At 44.8% G+C, this 16,903-nt stretch overlaps 1 protein-coding gene across 1 annotated transcript in view; it reads right to left on the reverse strand.

Annotated features, from left to right (window-relative positions):
- The window catches only part of LOC137371973 (glycerol-3-phosphate dehydrogenase [NAD(+)], cytoplasmic-like), a 52,141-nt gene that overhangs the window by 10,739 nt on the left and 24,499 nt on the right, over positions 1–16,903 (reverse strand). The window contains exons 4-5 of the mRNA XM_068035162.1: positions 14,385–14,523; positions 13,510–13,622 (exon numbers count right to left, since the gene is read on the reverse strand). Coding sequence (XP_067891263.1) covers positions 13,510–13,622; positions 14,385–14,523 — 252 coding nt within the window. The remainder of the gene's footprint in view (positions 1–13,509; positions 13,623–14,384; positions 14,524–16,903) is intronic.

Raw genomic sequence — 16,903 nt, forward strand, 5'->3', positions numbered from 1 at the left:
ACAATAGGGGGTGATGCACAGTCAAATATAGAAGAAAAACTAAGTCAGACTGGAAGGCAGAGCAAATATCGACCTGTTAAGGCACAAGTGAATAATGCAAGGCTGGATTGCATCTATTTTAACACAAGGAGTCTTACTAGTAAGGCAGATGAATTGAGGGTGTTGATTAACACATGGGAATATGATATTATTGCTATCACAGAGACATGGTTGAGGGAAGGGCAGGACTGGCTGCTCAATATTCCATGGTATAGAATCTTTAGGTGTGACAGGGGAGGGGATAAAAGAGGAGGTGGCATTGCACTGTTGATCAAGGAGTCAATTACTGCAGCAAGGAGGGATGATAGAAAGTTCTTCAAATGAGGCCAGATGGGTAGAAATTAAAAACAAAAAGGGGACAATTACTTGGCTGGGAGCGTACTTCTGGCCTCCAAACAGTCAGGGAGAGATAGAGGAGCAGGTATGTAGGCAAATCTCAGAGAGGTGTAAAAATAATAGGGTAATAATAGTAGGGGATTTCAACTTCCCCAATATCAACTGGGATAGTCTGAGTGCAAAAGGCTTATAGGGACGGAATTCTTAAAGTGCATACAGGAGAGCTTTTTGAGCCAGCACGTAGGAAGTCCTACAAGAGAAGGGGTGGTTCTGGACTTAATCCTAGGGAATGAAGCCGGACAAGTGGTAGAAGTGGCAGTGGAGGAGCATTTTGGGGATAGTGACCATAATTCTGTAAGATTTTAAGGTAGTTATGGAAAAGGACAAAGAGGGACCAGAAATAAGAGTACTGAATTGGGGGAAGGCCGATTTCAATATGATAAAACAGGATCTGGCCAAAGTGCATTGAGCGCAGCTACTTGTAGGAAAGTCTACATCAGACCATTGGGAGTCATTCAAAAAGGAAATAGTGGGAGTTCAGGGTCAACATGTTCCCGTAAAGGTGAAGGGTAGGACCAACAAGTCCAGGGAACCCCAGATGTCAAGGGATATAGAGAATTGGATAAGGGGGAAAAAAAGGAGTCTTATGACAGATTCAGAGCGCTGAAAACAGCGGAAGCCCTAGAGGAGTATAGAAAGTGTAAGGGGGTACTTAAAAAAGTAATTTGGAGAGCAAAGAGGGGACATGAAAACACACTGGCGGGCAAGATTAAAGGAAAATCCCAAGGCGTTTTTTTAAGTATATTAAGGGCAAGAGGATAAGCAGGGAAAGAGTAGGGCCCATTAGTGACCAAAGTGGCGATCTGTGTGTGGAACCGGAGGATATAGGTGAGGCTTTAAATTATTACTTTTCATCTGTGTTCACTATGGAGAAGGACAATGTAGTAGAGATCAGGGAGGGGGACTGTGATATACTTGAACAAATTAGCAATGAAAGGGAGGAAGTATTAGATGCTTTAGTGGGCTTTAAAGTGGATAATCCCCAGGCCCAGATGAGATGTATCCCAGGCTGTTATGTGAGGCAAGGGAGGAGATAGCAGGGGCTCTGACACAAATTTTCAAATCTTCTCTGGCCACAGGAGAAGTACCAGAGGACTGGAGGACAGCAAATGTGGTACCATTATTCAAGAAGGGTAGCAGGGATAAACCAGGTAATTACAGGCCAGTGAGTCTAATATCAGTGGTAGGGAAACTATTGGAAAATTTCTGAGGGACAGGATTAATCTCCACTTGGAGAGACAGGGATTAATCAGGGATAGTCAGCATGGCTTTGTCAGGGGGAGATCGTGTCTACTAAACTTGATTGAATTTTTCGAGGAGGTGATTAGATGAGCAGATGAGGCTAAAGCAGTTGATGTAGTCTATATGGACTTCAGTATGGCTTTTGATAAGGTCCCACATGGGAGATTGGATAAGAAGGTAAGAGCACATGGGATCTAGGTCAATTTGGCAAATTGGATCCAAAATTTGCTTGGTGGCAGAAGGCAGAGGGTGATGGTCGAGGATTGTTTTTGCAATTGGAAGCCTGTGACCAGTGGTGTACCGCAGTGATCGGTGCTGGGACCCTTGCTGGTTGTAGTGTACATTAATGATTTAGATGTGAATATAGGAGGTATGATCATTAAGTTCGCAGATGACATGAAAGTTGGTGGTATCGTAAATAGTGAGGAGAAAAGCCTTAGATTGCAGGACGATGTCGGTGGACTGGTAAGATGGACGGAGCAGTGGCAAATGGAATTTAATCCTGAGAAGTGTGAGGTGATGCATTTTGGGAGGACTAACAAGGCAAGGGAATATACAATGGATGGTAGGACCCTAGGAAGTACAGAGGGTCAGAGGGACCTTGGTGTACTTGTCCATAGATCACTAAAGGCAGCAGCACAGGTAGATAAGGTGGTTAGGAAGGCATACTTGCCTTTATTAGCCGTGACATAGAATATAAGAGCAGGGAGTTTATGATATAGCTGTATAAAACGCTAGTTAGGCCACAGCTGGAGTACTGTGTAGAGTTCTGGTCACCACACTATCGGAAGGATGTGATTGCACTGGAGAGGGTGCAGAGGAGATTCACCAGGATGTTGCCTGGGCTGGAGCATTTCAGCTATGAAGAGAAACTGGATGGGCTAGGGTTGTTTTCCTTAGAGCAGAGAAGGCTGAGGGGGGATCTGATTGAGATATACAAAATTATGAGGGGCATTGATAGGATAGGTAGGAAGAAACTTTTTTCCCTTAGCAGAGGAGTCAATAACCAGGTGGCATAGATTTAAGGTAAGGGGCAGGAGGTTTAGAGGGGATTAGAGGAAAAAAATTTTTACCCAAAGGGTGTTTGGAATCTGGAACACACTGCCTGAAGGGGTGGTAGAGGCAGGAACCCTCACAACATTTAATGTTTAAAGTGGAGCGAATGTAACCCCATTATTTAAAAAGGGAGGTAGAGTGAAAACGGAATTATAGCCCAGTCAGCCTGACGTCGGTAGTGGGGAAAATTCTAACGTCCATTATTAAAGATTTTATAACAGAGCACTTGGAGAACAGTGGTAGAATCAGACAGAGTCAGCATGGATTTACGAAAGGGAAATCATGCTTGACAAATCTACTAGAATTCTTTAAGGATGTAACTAGTAGAGTTGATGAGGGGGAGCCAGTGAATGTGGTTTATTTGGACTTTCAGAAGGCTTTCGACAAAGTCCCACATAAGAAATTAGCAAGAAAGTAAAATTAAAGCGCATGGAATTGGAGGTAATGTTTTGCGATGAACATAAACTTGGTTGGCAGACAGGAAACAAAGAGTAGGAATAAATGGGTCTTTTTCCGAATGGCAGGCAGTGGCTAGTGGGTTACCGCAGGGATCAGTGCTAGGACCACAGCTATTCGCAATATATATTAATGATTTAGATGAGGGAACTAAATGTAATATCTCCAAACTTGCAGATGAAACAAAACTGGTAAGTATGCAGGTCCAACATGCCGAATTGCCTACTCCTGCTCCTATTTTCTATGTTTCCATGAAGGCCAACATACCATTTTCTTTTTTTACCGCCTGTTGCACCTGCATGCTTACCTTCTGCGACTGGTGTACGAGAACACCCAGGTCTCGTTGCATATTCCCCTCTCTCAGCTTATAGCCATTCAGATAATGATCTGCCTTCCTGTTTTTGCTACCAAAGTGGGTAACATCACATTTATCCACATTATACTGCATCTGCCATGCATTTGCCCACTCACTTAACTTGTCCAAATCACCCTGAAACCTCTCTGCATCCTCCTCACAACATACCCTCCCACCCAGTTTTGTGTCATCTGCAAATTTGGAGATATTACATTTAGTTCCTTCAGTCTAGGTTCTCTAGTTGGTTCCTCAACGAATTGGTCCAGAAAACCATCCCGTATACACTCCATGAATTCCTACTCTATGGTATTATGACTGATTTTCCCAATCAATATGCAGTTTTAAGTCACCCATAACTACATAATTCCTAGCGAGAGGATCCGAGTACAGGAGCAGGGACGTCTTTCTGCAATTATACAAGGCCTTGGTGAGGCTACACCTGGAATATTGTATGCAGTTTTGGTCTCCTTATCTGAGGAAGGATGTTCTTGCTATAGAGGGAATGCAGCAAAGGTTTACCAGACTAATTCCTGGGATGGCGGGACTGATGTATGAGGAGAGATTGAGTTGGTTAGGATTATATTCGGTGGAGTTCAGAAGAGTGAGGGGGGATCTCATTGAAACCTATAAAATTCTAACAGGACTTGACAGCGTAGATGCAGGAAGGATGTTCCCAATGGTGGGGGAGTCCAGAACCAGGGGTCATAGTCTAAGGATACAGGGTAAACCATTCAGGACTGAGATGTGGAGAAATTTCTTCACCCAGAGAGTGGTGGAACCTGTGGAATTCGCTACCCCAGAAAGCAGTTGACGCCAAAACATTGTATGTTTTCAAGAAGGAGTTAGATATAGCTCTTTGGGTGAAGGGATCAAAGGGTATGGGGCGAAAGCGGGAACAGGTTATTGAGTTGGATGATCAGCCATAATCATAATAAATGGCGGTGCAGGCTCAAAGGGTCGAATGGCCTACCCCTGCTCCTATTTTCTATGTTAAGAAGTATTTAGATAAGCACTTGAAACACATTAGCATACAAGGCTATGGGCCAAGTGCTGGAAAATGGGATTAGAATAGATAGGTGTTTGATGGCTGGCACGGACATGATGGGCCGAAGGGCCTGTTTCTGTGCTGTATAACTCTATGACTCTAATTCAATCAAGCTTGTCAAACACCACATGCTTTTAACAAATCTGCTCTGGCTTTTTTTTATTAACCCATATTTTTCCAAGGGCCAATCAATTTTGTCTAGGATTTATGTCTCTAAAAGTGTCCCCATCACTGACCTGAAGCTGATTGGTCTGTAATTGCCGAGTTTATCCCTGTCCCCCTTTTTGAGCATGGATGTAACATTTGCAATCCTCCATTCTTCTGGCACTCCCAATTCATTAAGCACTTCCAAGTGAGAAATAATGGGTAGTTTTTTTATTTTAAGACCCAAGCCTATGGAACTAAGGTGATAATGCTCAAACTCATTTTAGATCGGATGCTGAAAACCAGGAAAAAAGGAGAAAAAGGAAACTTTCACCCCACTTGTTTAGGCTGAAAATGTTAAAAATGCGATATCTAAATCTTTTAATTCTCGACACAAGGGTCTGACGTTGTTTCAAAATAAATTTGTTGCATTGGGTAAGGCCATCCACTAGGAAGAACCAGTTTTAAAAAAACAGGAATCTGTGGCACCAGCCCTCCTCTAAATTCTATGTAGAAGCAGCTTTGCACCACTCAAACCTTCAGGCTGTGATCACTAATAGAGATTATTACACTTAAATGTGTGGTGCAAATTTGGCACCATTTACACTTACATTGTTTTGCACAGTAATTTGATTAATCAGTACAAATACTGCAATAAGGAAGTAAGAACAATGCTGTACAGGTTTTCTTTTAGCTACCAATTTAGGAATTGCTAATATACAGACATTGCAGGTTTTGTATGTTTCTAGTTCCCCATGTTCACTGATATTATTAACGCTTCTCTCTCTTTAGGTACTATCCCTCTCTCCTTCAAAAATGTCATCATGACCCCTCTCAAATAACCAACCCTTGACTCCACCATCCTTGCAAGTTATCTTCCTCTCCATCTCCAACCTCCCTTTCTTTCCAAAGGCCTTGTTCATGTGGTCATCTCGCAAATCTGTGCTCATCTTTCTCAGGACTCCATGTTTGAATCCCGCCAATGAAGTTTCCATCCCTCCACAGTACCGAAACAGATCTCATCAAAGTCACAAATAACATCCTCTGTGACTGTAACAAAGGTAAACTATCCCTCCTCATCCTTTTCGAACAGTCTGCAGCCTTTAACACGGTTGACCACACCATGCTCCTCCCAACTCCTCCCTGCATTGTTCAGCTGGGTGGGACTGCACTCACCTGGTTCCATTCTTTTTCTATCCAATCAGAGCCAGAGCATCATGGCTTTTCTTCCTGCTCCTGCAGCGTTATCTCAGGAGTCCACAAAGAATCTATCCTTTGGGCCCCTCTTATTTCTCATCTACATGATATCCCTCGAAGACATCATCCAAAAGCACAGAATTCATTTTTACATGTATCCTGTGACACCCAGCTCTGCCTCACCATCACCTCTCGACTCCTCCACTAAATTTTCAGACTTCTTATCTGACATCCAGTACTGGTTGAGCAGAAATTTGCTCCAATTAAATATTGGGAAGACCAAAGCCATTGTCTTTGTTCCGCGCTACAAACTCTCTAGCTACTGACTCCATCCCTGTCCCTAGCAACTGTCTGAGGTTGAACCAGACCTGTTCATAACCTTGGTGTCATATCTGACCCCAAGATGAGCTTCCAACCACATATCTACGCCATCACTAAGACCACCTATTTCCACCTCCATAACATGCCCCGCCTCAGCTCATCTGCTGCTGAAACCCTCAACCATGCCTTTGTTACCTTCAGACGACTATTCCAACACACTCCTGGCCGCCCTCCCTCATCATATACTTGAGGTCATCCAAAGCTCTTTTGCCTCTGTCCTTACACACACTTTTCCGGTTCACCTATCACCCCTGTGCCTGCTGACCTACATTAGCTCCCGGTTAAGCAACACCTCTATTTTAAAATTCTCATCCTTGATTTTAAACCCTTCCATGGTCTCACTCCTCCCTATCACTGTAATCTCCTCCAGCCCCAGAACCCTTTGAGATATCTGCGCTCATCTAACTCTGGCTCTTAAGTATCTCCGATTTTAATTGCTCCTCTATTGGTAGCTTTGCCTTTAGCTGCCTAGGCCCTAGGCTCTGGAATTCCCTCCCAATGTCTCTGCATCTCACCTCTCTTCCTCCTTTAAGACTCTCCTTAAAGGCTACCTCTTTGACCAAGCTTTTGGCCATCTGTTGCTCAGCGTCAAATTTTGCTTTATAACACCCCTGTGAAGCACCTTGGTACATTTTACTGCATTAAAGGTGCTATATAAATACAAGTTGTTGTTGCAAGATATAAAGTCAACTTCTAGAAATTTATTTTAAAAAGGTTCATCAAAATACAATTAGAAGAAAACGAAATTCTAGTGTAAAATGTATGAATATTTTAAGATACTGACTCCATGCTAACATTTAGAGTATAGCTACAATATTTCTATGGAGAAAAGTTGATAAGAAAAAGCTTTGGAAAAACTATCCATGCATTTAAAAAAAGCCCTTAAAATGGTACCAAAAAACCTAACCTAACCTAATATTCTGCACTTAAGTGCATTCTATGCCATGCTCATCTAATATAAGCTAAAAGCACAAAATTGCAGGTATTGGACATCTGAAACAAAAACCGAAATTGCCAGGACACAATGCAAGTCAGTTTGCATCTATGGTGAAAACAGATGAGTTAAATTTTCTGCTGTAGACTTTTTGTCTGATGAAAGATCTACACTTTAAATGCAAACACATCTGATCGACTGAATTCTTCCAGAATTTTGGGGACAACATTCATTGCCGTAGCACCACTGGCCTGGCGCCACTTCCTGCATGGCATTAATCAAAAAAAGGGTGCAGCCCCAGCATGTGCCAGAAGACTGTGAATGGATGCTATCCTGACGTCACACAGTTCAACCGGCTGGTGCGACGCTAGGATATCAGCTTTGGACCACATAGGTCCAGGCAATGCATTCGTCAGTCACTCAGCAAACATCAACGTGCAGCTGCAAGATGGGCCCTGCACTAATGTTCTTTCAGGGGCTAGGTGCCAAAATTGCAGCTAAAGTAATTTTAAGAACTTCTGTTATTGCAAAGTTTCTGGGAGTACTCTAGATTGTTTTCGAGGGTGCTGTGCTGAGTTCTTGGATTTGCCAGAGAATGTAACTGCATCCTCCCAGGGAGGGCAGCAGATGTGATCACCTGTCCACACAAAGGCAGAAACAGGTATGGGGCAGCAGTGACAGTGTCTTTGAGTTTGCAGCACGAGCGGGTAGATGGAGCAGAGGCTGCAGAGAAGGGAACCTTGGTGCCAGGTCCTCGACCAAGTTGGAGCCAGACTCCTCCATGCATCTTGACAGTGAGGCTGTCTGGCAGGCCAGCCAATGCACCCAGCATCTCAGTGTGCATGCACATCAGTGCTCTCCTGTACATTGCCCCACGAAGGTCCTCACCAGACTCCTCTGCAGCAGAACTCAACTACAACTGCCCAAAGGAAAACTGGCAAACGGACCATCCTTTACCCCGGCCCACTCATGCTCACATGACTCACCATGTGCTGATCCCTACTATATATTAGCCTCCAACTACATACAATGCCAGCATCTGAGCTAGCTGGCTGTGAGATCAAGTTATGGGGCCTCGTCAACAGTGTTAAACTATTGCTCTCTCTCTTCCAGCTGTGGCTGGGTAGGCAGCAGTTCTTGAATTAAGAACAGGAAGGTTGGGCTGAGGGAAGGGCATGAAGTGTAAAGCATGGTCACACCATCTGTGGCTTGCATATAATGCCAAATAGCAGGATGTGGGTGAACTGGGAGTTAAGGGGCATAAAGCAGGGAAAAAACCATCATCCTCAATGTTCTCAGTGATTCCGGATGACACAGATTCTGTCACTGCTAGCCCCATGACGCGGAGAACCATCTCCACCATAGGGCTGAGGAGATGCAGGTGTCCTTATCCTCCCCTGGTCCTGCTCTGCATCCTTCTATTGTGTGCCACCTTGTTCTGTAACAGAGAGTGCAGATGTCAGTGTTTGTGTAGCACTGTGTTTGGATGATCCTTCCAAAGCTGAATAGATGGAAGTATGTGGAAACAGTGAGAGGTGGGTATGAGGCTGGTAGCATTGGTAGGTGTGTGAGGATGAGGTGGAGTATTTGGATATTAGGTGTGAGTCCTGAGTGCCAGGTGAGTGATGGTGGTGTGGTGCATTGGGCAGCATGAGAGGTTGGTGGTGTGGTGGGTAAGAAATATCATATCAAGATGCATTCACTGACCTTGACCACCACATGAAGTTGTTAAGACTTCTTGTGGCACTGCTGCAGGTCTTCAGGTCCAGACGCTGGGAACTGGCCACCTGCTCCCACTCCCTTCTGAGAGTGGTCATTCAGGGCTCCCTGGCACCCCCCCACAGAACCATGGCATCTATCCTTCTGCCCAGCTCCACCACTAATGCCTCCAGTATCAAATTTGTCACCCTGGAACCCTCTCTAGGCCTTGGTGTTCAATTTTCCATCATTTAATTTCCACCAATACTATTCAATTCAGTTTCCCTTAAGTGGGACAGGCTACTTTTAAGGAGAGTAGGCTGGCTTCACCACATGGTATCTGCATAACGCTGTTTGACCCCCTACTGAACGCAGAGGCGGCAGGATGCACCAAGAAGAAAGCAGCAATGCAACCCATTTGACCACACACTACGACCATGCAGATGAGGTGGGTGCACTAAATTTACATGCTTCCCACTTCAATTGGAATTAGCATGAGGAGGTCATGAATCGAGAACTCCCATGCCCCAAAACTATGACACACAAATTTCTAGCCCATGCTGTAATCATATGGAAACTCTTTTACCCAATCCCCTTCCACCCATGAACTTCACAAGTAAATGAATATTAAACATTTGACTGTTTTAGTCATAGGGTAGGATTTTTCCTGCAGGCTTCAGAACCCCATCATAGAATGATAGAATGGTTACAGCAGAAGGAGGCCATTTGGCCCATCATGTCCATGCCAGCTCTCTGCAAGCGCAACTCATCTAGTCCCACTTTCCTGCCTTTTCCCTGTAACTCTGCAAATCTTTTCTCTTCAGATAATGATCAAATTCTCTTTTGAAGGCGTTGATTGAATCTGCCTCCACCAGTCTCAGGCAGTGCATTCAGATCCTAAAAGCGTAAAAACGTTTTTCCTTGTGTCACTGTTGCTTCTTTTGCCAATCACCTTGAACCAGTGCCTTCCGGTTCTCGACCGTTCCGCCAATGGGAACAGTTTTTGCCTACCTACTCTGTCCAGAGCCCTCATGGTTTTGAACACCTTTATCAAATCTCCTCTTAATCTTCTCTTCTCTCGGGAGAAAAGACACAGCTTCTCCAACCTATCCACGTTACTGAAGTTCCTCGTCCCTGGAACCATTCTTGTCAATCTTTTCTGCACCCTCTCTAAAGCCTTCACATCCTTCCTAAAGTGTGGTGCCCAGAATTGGACACAATACTCCAGTTGAGCCTGAACCAGTGTTCTATAAAGGTTCATCATAACTTCCTTGCTTTTGTACTATATACCCCTATTTATAAAGCCCAGGATCCCATATGTTTTATTAACTGCATTTTAAACTTACACTATGACCTTCAATGATTTGTGCACATATACCCAGGTCCCTCTGTTCTTGCACCCCTTTAGAATAGTATCCTTTATTTTATATTGCCTCTCCTCGTTCTTACCAGAATGAATCACTTCACACTCCTCTGCATTAAATTTCATCTGCCACATGTCTACCCATTCCATCAGTATGTCTATGTCCTCTTGAAGTCTTTCACTATCTTCCTCACAGTTCAAAATACTTCCTTTTGTGTCGTCTGTAAATTTTGAAAGTGTGCCTTGTACACACTAGGTGACATCAGGCTCAAATGGGGGTCAGAAGCCCGCACAGTGTGGGAAACAGTCACTCAATGGGATTTTCCCCGGAGTGGCAAATTAATGGCCAGAGGGCAGGCTCTCTGTCCAATTAAGGATGGTGGGTGGGCTCTCCAAGCTGGAGGGTCAATCAGAGGCCCTCCAGCTTGAAAACAGCAGCAGGATACCATGACAGGTAAGTGAGGGAGAGGGCATTTCAAAATGGAGGTGTTATCTCTCCAACTTTTTCAAATTTGAAATAAAAAATGGCCTTTGCAGCTGGGCCACCATTGTAGGGTGGGAGGGGTGCCCTGCGGCTGCTGCTGCATCCAGTAGGCAGGGAGGGCCTCTAGGTTTGCCTGGAGCACTGGCTCCCTAGTTTGTCACCTCCAGACAGCTAAAATGTCCATCGCTGCCTCCGGGAATGTGGAGGCTGACTAGAAAATCCCAGCTGGCCTTCTTCAATTGGCCTTAAGTTGCCGTTAATTAATTTAGTTAGCTACCCACCGCATGCAGACGGGTAGCCCTACAGCCTCCCCATCCCACCTCTGGGAAAATGGCTAGGAGATGGGATGGAGCTGGGGAACCAGCATGCCGACTGGCAATGCTATTTTTAGCACCTGCCTGCCTTTGTTCCCAGCCCCAGTGAGGGTTAAAAATTCAGCCTCTTGAGTAATTACAGCACAGAGGCAGGCTGTTTGGCCCAACAAATCTATTCTTGGCTTTCTGTAGAGCAATCCAGTCAGTCCTGTTCCCCCGCTGTATCCCTGTCGCCCTGAAAGTTTATTTCCCTTGTTCCTATCCAATTGATCATCTCCGCTTCTACCACCCTTGTAGGCAGTGTGTTTCAGGTCATTGCCACTCGCTGCAAAATAAAGTTCTTCCTCACACCCCCTTCCCCCACCCCCATATCTCTTCCCAAAACCTTAAATCTATGTCCCCTAGTTCTGGTACCATTAGATAGCTTTTCTTTGCCTCCTTTATCTAAACCTGTCATAATCCTGTACACCTCAAGCAAATCTCCCCTCAACTTCCTTTGCTCCAAGGAGAACAACCCCAGCTTCTCCAACCTAACCTTGAAACTAAAATCCCTCATCCCTGGAACCATTCTGGTAAATCTCCTCTGCACCATCTCAAGCACCTTCACATTCTTCCTAAAATGTGGTGACCAGAACAGGAGACAACACTCTTGTTGTGACCTAACCAGAGCTTTATAAAGGGTCAGCATAATTTCCCTGCTTTTGGATTCAATACCTCTATTCATGAAGCCCAAGATCCCATATGCTTTGCTAACTACTCTCTCGATATGTCCTGCCACCTTCAAAGGTCTGTGCACATGAATCCCAGGTCCCTCTGTCCCTGCACACTCTTTAGAACTGCACCATTAAGTATACATTGCCTCACCCTATCCCTTCTACCAAAATGCATCACCTCACATTTTCTATATTAAATTCCATCTGTTGCTTGTCTGCCTATTCTGCATCCTGTTGCAGTCAATTGGTATCATCCTCACTGTTTGCCACATCTCCAAGTTTGGTATCATCAGCAAATTTTGTAATTTTAAGCTCTATTCCAATATCAAAGTCATTTATATATGTCAAAAAGGCAGTGGTCCTGGCACTGACCCTTGGGGAACACCACTGGCTACCATCCTCCAGTCTGAAAAATAACCATTTATCATAACTCACTGTTTTCTGTTCTTAAGCCAATTTTTTTTTATCCAAGCTGACACTGACCCTCCTATTTCATGAACATTTTATGTGGTACTTTGTCAAATGCCTTCTTAAAATCCATACAGCCAACATCCACTGCATTCCCTTCATTAGTCTTCTCTGTTACTTCATCCAAAAATTCAATTAGATTAAGCAAACATGATCTGCCTTTTACAAATCCGTGAAAAACTTCAGCTTTTACAGAAAGGAAGAAAATGGCAGCATCGCTCCTTTGTGAAGTCGCATCCTTTGAAAACATTATGTAATCACAATTTAGCTCTGAAGCAACAAAAAATTCAATATTTATATATTTGTATTTGGTGTCAAAAATAAAATGTTTTCAAAATACACATATTAAGTCATAATTACATTTTTTCTACATTTCTATATATTACAGTAAGGTTGTGTAGAAATATAGGGCCAGATTTTATTTCAGTGACGGGAATCCCGGTGGCAGGCCAGAAGGCCCCCCGCCTCGGCCCTCAGTCAGACTCCTATTGCTATTTCACGATGGGCACGTGACCGTATAAGGGACAAGTTCCCACCTCGAGAGCTGCTGGCCAATCGGAAGGCCGGCGGCTCTGCAGTACTGGCAGCGCCACCTGGAGCGGTGGCCACTGCTGGTATGGCAGAAGACCCTGCAGTAGGAAGATGGAGAAGATCCCGGGAGAGGTAAGTGGAGTTAGGGTCGCTGGCGCCTTTCAGATAGACCACAGCGACGGGGTGGGGGTGAGGTGTTAGTGAGGGAGAGGGGGTGAACATCACCATCAAGTGGGCCCTCCAGGCACCCTGGATTGCCCCCAAAATCGCTCGGAGGCCGGCAGTCTTCACCTGGCAGTGTCTCCCCACAGTGGCGGGACCCTCCAGCTTCAGCAAAATTGAGGTGGAGGTGGGAAGAGGCCCTTAAGTGGCCATTAATTAGCCATCTAAGGGCTTCAATTTTCCCATGGCGGGAAGGCCGATCTCAGCCTTCCTGGCCCCAGACAAAATGGCAGGGAGCCTAGGCGACGTCAGGAATAACACCCCTGCCATTTTGTTTGCCCCCCACCTCTGTGCCCGCCTCCAAGGGCAGAACAAAATCCAGCCTATAGTATTTTGAAATTCAGAATGGTTTTGGAACAAATTGGACGATCTCAAGATCTCCAGGAAACCAAGCAGTAAAATACAGTCCAGTCTTAGCATATTTCCAACCTACTATCCAGATTTATTGATTAAAATTGGTCAGTCACTTACTTTCAATGCTCCACATATTTCTACTGTGTCACATTCCTCTACCACAGCAATTCTGAAATTTGGGGTCTGCATCAGCACCTTAAGGATCTCCCCATGAGTTTTATTTTTGGATCCTGACAAATACAAGTATAAATAAGAACAGTAAAAGCATCAGATCCATGCAGAACCCAAAAGTCACTTCTGAAGGCTCACTAAGCACATTTACAGAAAATCTTAACAATGTATTGCAATAATCTATTGCAACCCAATTACACCACATCCAGGATGTTGCAACAGCATGTCAGTTTAGTCTCAATTTGACAAAATTCTTTGTCTGCATTTGATCTTTATTTTTAAAGCAATGAAAACATAATTATATACAACTAGTATGAATGAATCAGATTTACAGATTCACACAGCAAAATGTGAGCTTTTATAATATCACCTTCTGATGACAAATAAAACAGCAACCACACTATACTATCATTTTTGTCACCACAAAGCTAAAAAGTGGGGAGAAAAAAAGTCATAGTTTCATAAAAGAAACCAGCTGAGATTAATTAACCAGTTACTGATTGGTTTCTATATGATTGGAAGAGACTGGCAGTGTGCACACCACTTATGTTTAAGGATGACTCCAGATTCAAAAACTCTCACTTTCCATGTCAATATTTGCAATGTAGCTAACATACAAAAAATTTAATTGATCATTTCACGTGCTCACACAAACAAATTTTGATGATTCTGAAACAATACCATATTGATTTTATAATTAGGAATCCATTAGAGAGCCTAGTGATACATTGCAAGTAAATTAGGGGCTTATATATAACTCTAGTTTAAAAAGTCAGAAGAGTCTTTGGAATGCCAGGAGCACATAGTGTCATATATCTTACCAATGGTTGTCTCACAGAATTTTTCATCTGCTACCTCACGAGCAATGTTGGCACCCATCAGTACAGACATTTCAATACCAAGTTTTTCATGAATTATATGTGATATCAACTTAAGACCATCAGGACCTTGATCAATTCCCTAAAAAATTAAACATAATAAATTAACTTTAGTGGACTTAGCCACACATTGTTAGCTTATAGTAAGAGACTTAAACTCAAACATCATAATGTAATAAATAAGAGCAGCAATAGGCCACCAGGAGTAGTCCGCTTCATTATTCATTAAAATCATGGCTGATCTTTGACCTCAACGCCATTTTCCAGCCTGATTAAAATATCCCTTGATTCCCTTGGAGCCAGAGTTTCAAAATGGAGGCAGGAAACAGGAGCCTGGTTTAGTTTTGAGTCTGAAACCTGCCACCTCTGGGAAGCTGATCCAGATTGCAATTTTCAAGTGGGAAATCCTATTGGTAAGGAGACAGGTTTCCTATCCTCTTAGAGCCAGTAGGATGGGAAATGACAATGGTCAGATCAAGAGATTAAGTCTGGGGCTCACGTAGACTTCCACAGCAGCCATCACTGAGGCTGCTTGTTGTCCTGAGAGAGGGATCTGCCTTCCACAGAACCAGAGGGAAGTGAGATGTCACAGGACAGCTGGAGGCTCATCACTAGAGGCAGAGCACAGCCTCACTTCATCGATGCCCACCTGGATCTATTGCTGGAGGCCGTGAGGCAGAGGAGGGAGGTCCTCTTCCCAGAGGGTGGCAGGAGGAAGCTGCCTCATCATGCAGCACATGCAGTTCTCCGTTTAGTGTTATACCCCTCCGTCACCTCTTCTTCCTCCTCACTTACCTCCTGCTCCTATCCCGATGAGCTGTCTCCTTTCAGGGCCTCACTCTCCTCAAGGTCCACATCTCTTTGGACAGCCATGTTAGAGAGAGCGCAGCAGACCACCACAATGGCCAAGACCCTTGCAGGGTCTTGGAGGGTGCCACCCGACCGATGCAGGCACCAGAATGGCACGCAGAATCCCAATGGCCTGCTCAATGGTTGGCCTGCTGAGCAGGTGGCATTGGTTGTTTCACCTCTGTGCCTCTGTTTGGGGCTCCCACAGATGGGTCAGTAGCCATCTCTTCAAGGCATTTCCCTTGTCCCCTTGGAGCCAGCCATGTACTTTGGGGGATGGAGTGAAGGACCAAGGCAGCCTGGACTGGAAGATGATGAAGGAGTCATGGCAGCTGTCAGGAAAGCGAGCACAAACATGGAGGAAGCTCTTGTTGTGGTTGCAGACCATTTGAACGTTGAGGGATCTCACTGGCCAGTGGCTGGGTGCCTTGATGGGATCGCAATTGATGATGCCCTGCACCAGAAGGAATCCATCGATGGCGTTCAAACCCAATGCCCTCTGTACCAGTGCAGGCTCATCTGTGTCAAAGTGGGTGTAGTCCCTTTCCTCCAGAAAAGGGCATCGGTGTCCTGCCTGTTGGCCTAAAGAGATGCCAACTGTGAGATGCCACGTGGGTACGCAACTGATCCCTGGACAACCTGGTTGCAAAGAAGTTTAGAGCACCTGAGACCTTGACAGCTGCAGGTAGGAGACTACTATGGGGCCTCAGGTCATTGTGGATCAGCACACACAGGACCACGATCATCTGTCTGGATAGGCGCATGCCTCCAAAGACACTGGCGCTCTGTCATTTGCAAGTAGCTGAGTCTTGGGCTGTGCACCAGATGTCTTGGGTAGCGCCTTCCCCCCTCTTGCAGCCTCCCACTGTGCTCCTCTGGCCTCCAGCTGTTCAGGAGGTTGCATCTGCTGCAGCTCATCCTGGCTGCTCTGTCCAATATCAGAGTCGCCTGTTCCCATCTGACCTCCATCAGCTCAGCCTCGAACACTCTCCAGGCCCTCCAACCCCAGGTGCCACTGTGATTCCAGCAGGCTCACTTCTCCATCTGGTTTCATGGAACTTTCCAATGTAACATTTAACTCTTCCAGCTTCAACAATTTTCACACTGAGACACATCTGAGGCAACTAAGCTTTATTTACTTTAAATTAAAAAGTTCTTCCCACAGCCCTCATGTGCCTCCACAATGATCACTTCTTCACAACCCTGTTTGTGTTCCCTCCATGGTGTTTTCCCCATTCCCAGCTTTTAAAAATAGCTCCCTGCTCCTGACAAGGCTGTTAATGAGCTCTTTAATGAGCTCAACAGGCACTTAATTGGACAGGGGGGGGTGCCTGACCTGTTCCCTTCCTGTCAGCTGAAGTTTAAAAATAGCATTGCATTCCGGAGGCAGCAGGATCCAGTGCCGACCTCAGAGAACGCAATCTTCAAATCGCACTCACTGCCATTCCCACTCTCAGTCTTGGTGTCCAAAAATCTACTGATCTCAGTTTTGAATGGACTTAATGACTAAGCACCCACAGTTGTCTGGGGTACAGAATTCCAAAGATTCACTACTCTCTGCGTGAAAAATGTCTCCTTATCACAGGCCTAAATAGCCAACCCCTTATCCTAAA

Source organism: Heterodontus francisci, chromosome 7 (genome assembly GCF_036365525.1).
Source record: "Heterodontus francisci isolate sHetFra1 chromosome 7, sHetFra1.hap1, whole genome shotgun sequence".
Lineage (NCBI taxonomy): Eukaryota > Metazoa > Chordata > Chondrichthyes > Heterodontiformes > Heterodontidae > Heterodontus > Heterodontus francisci.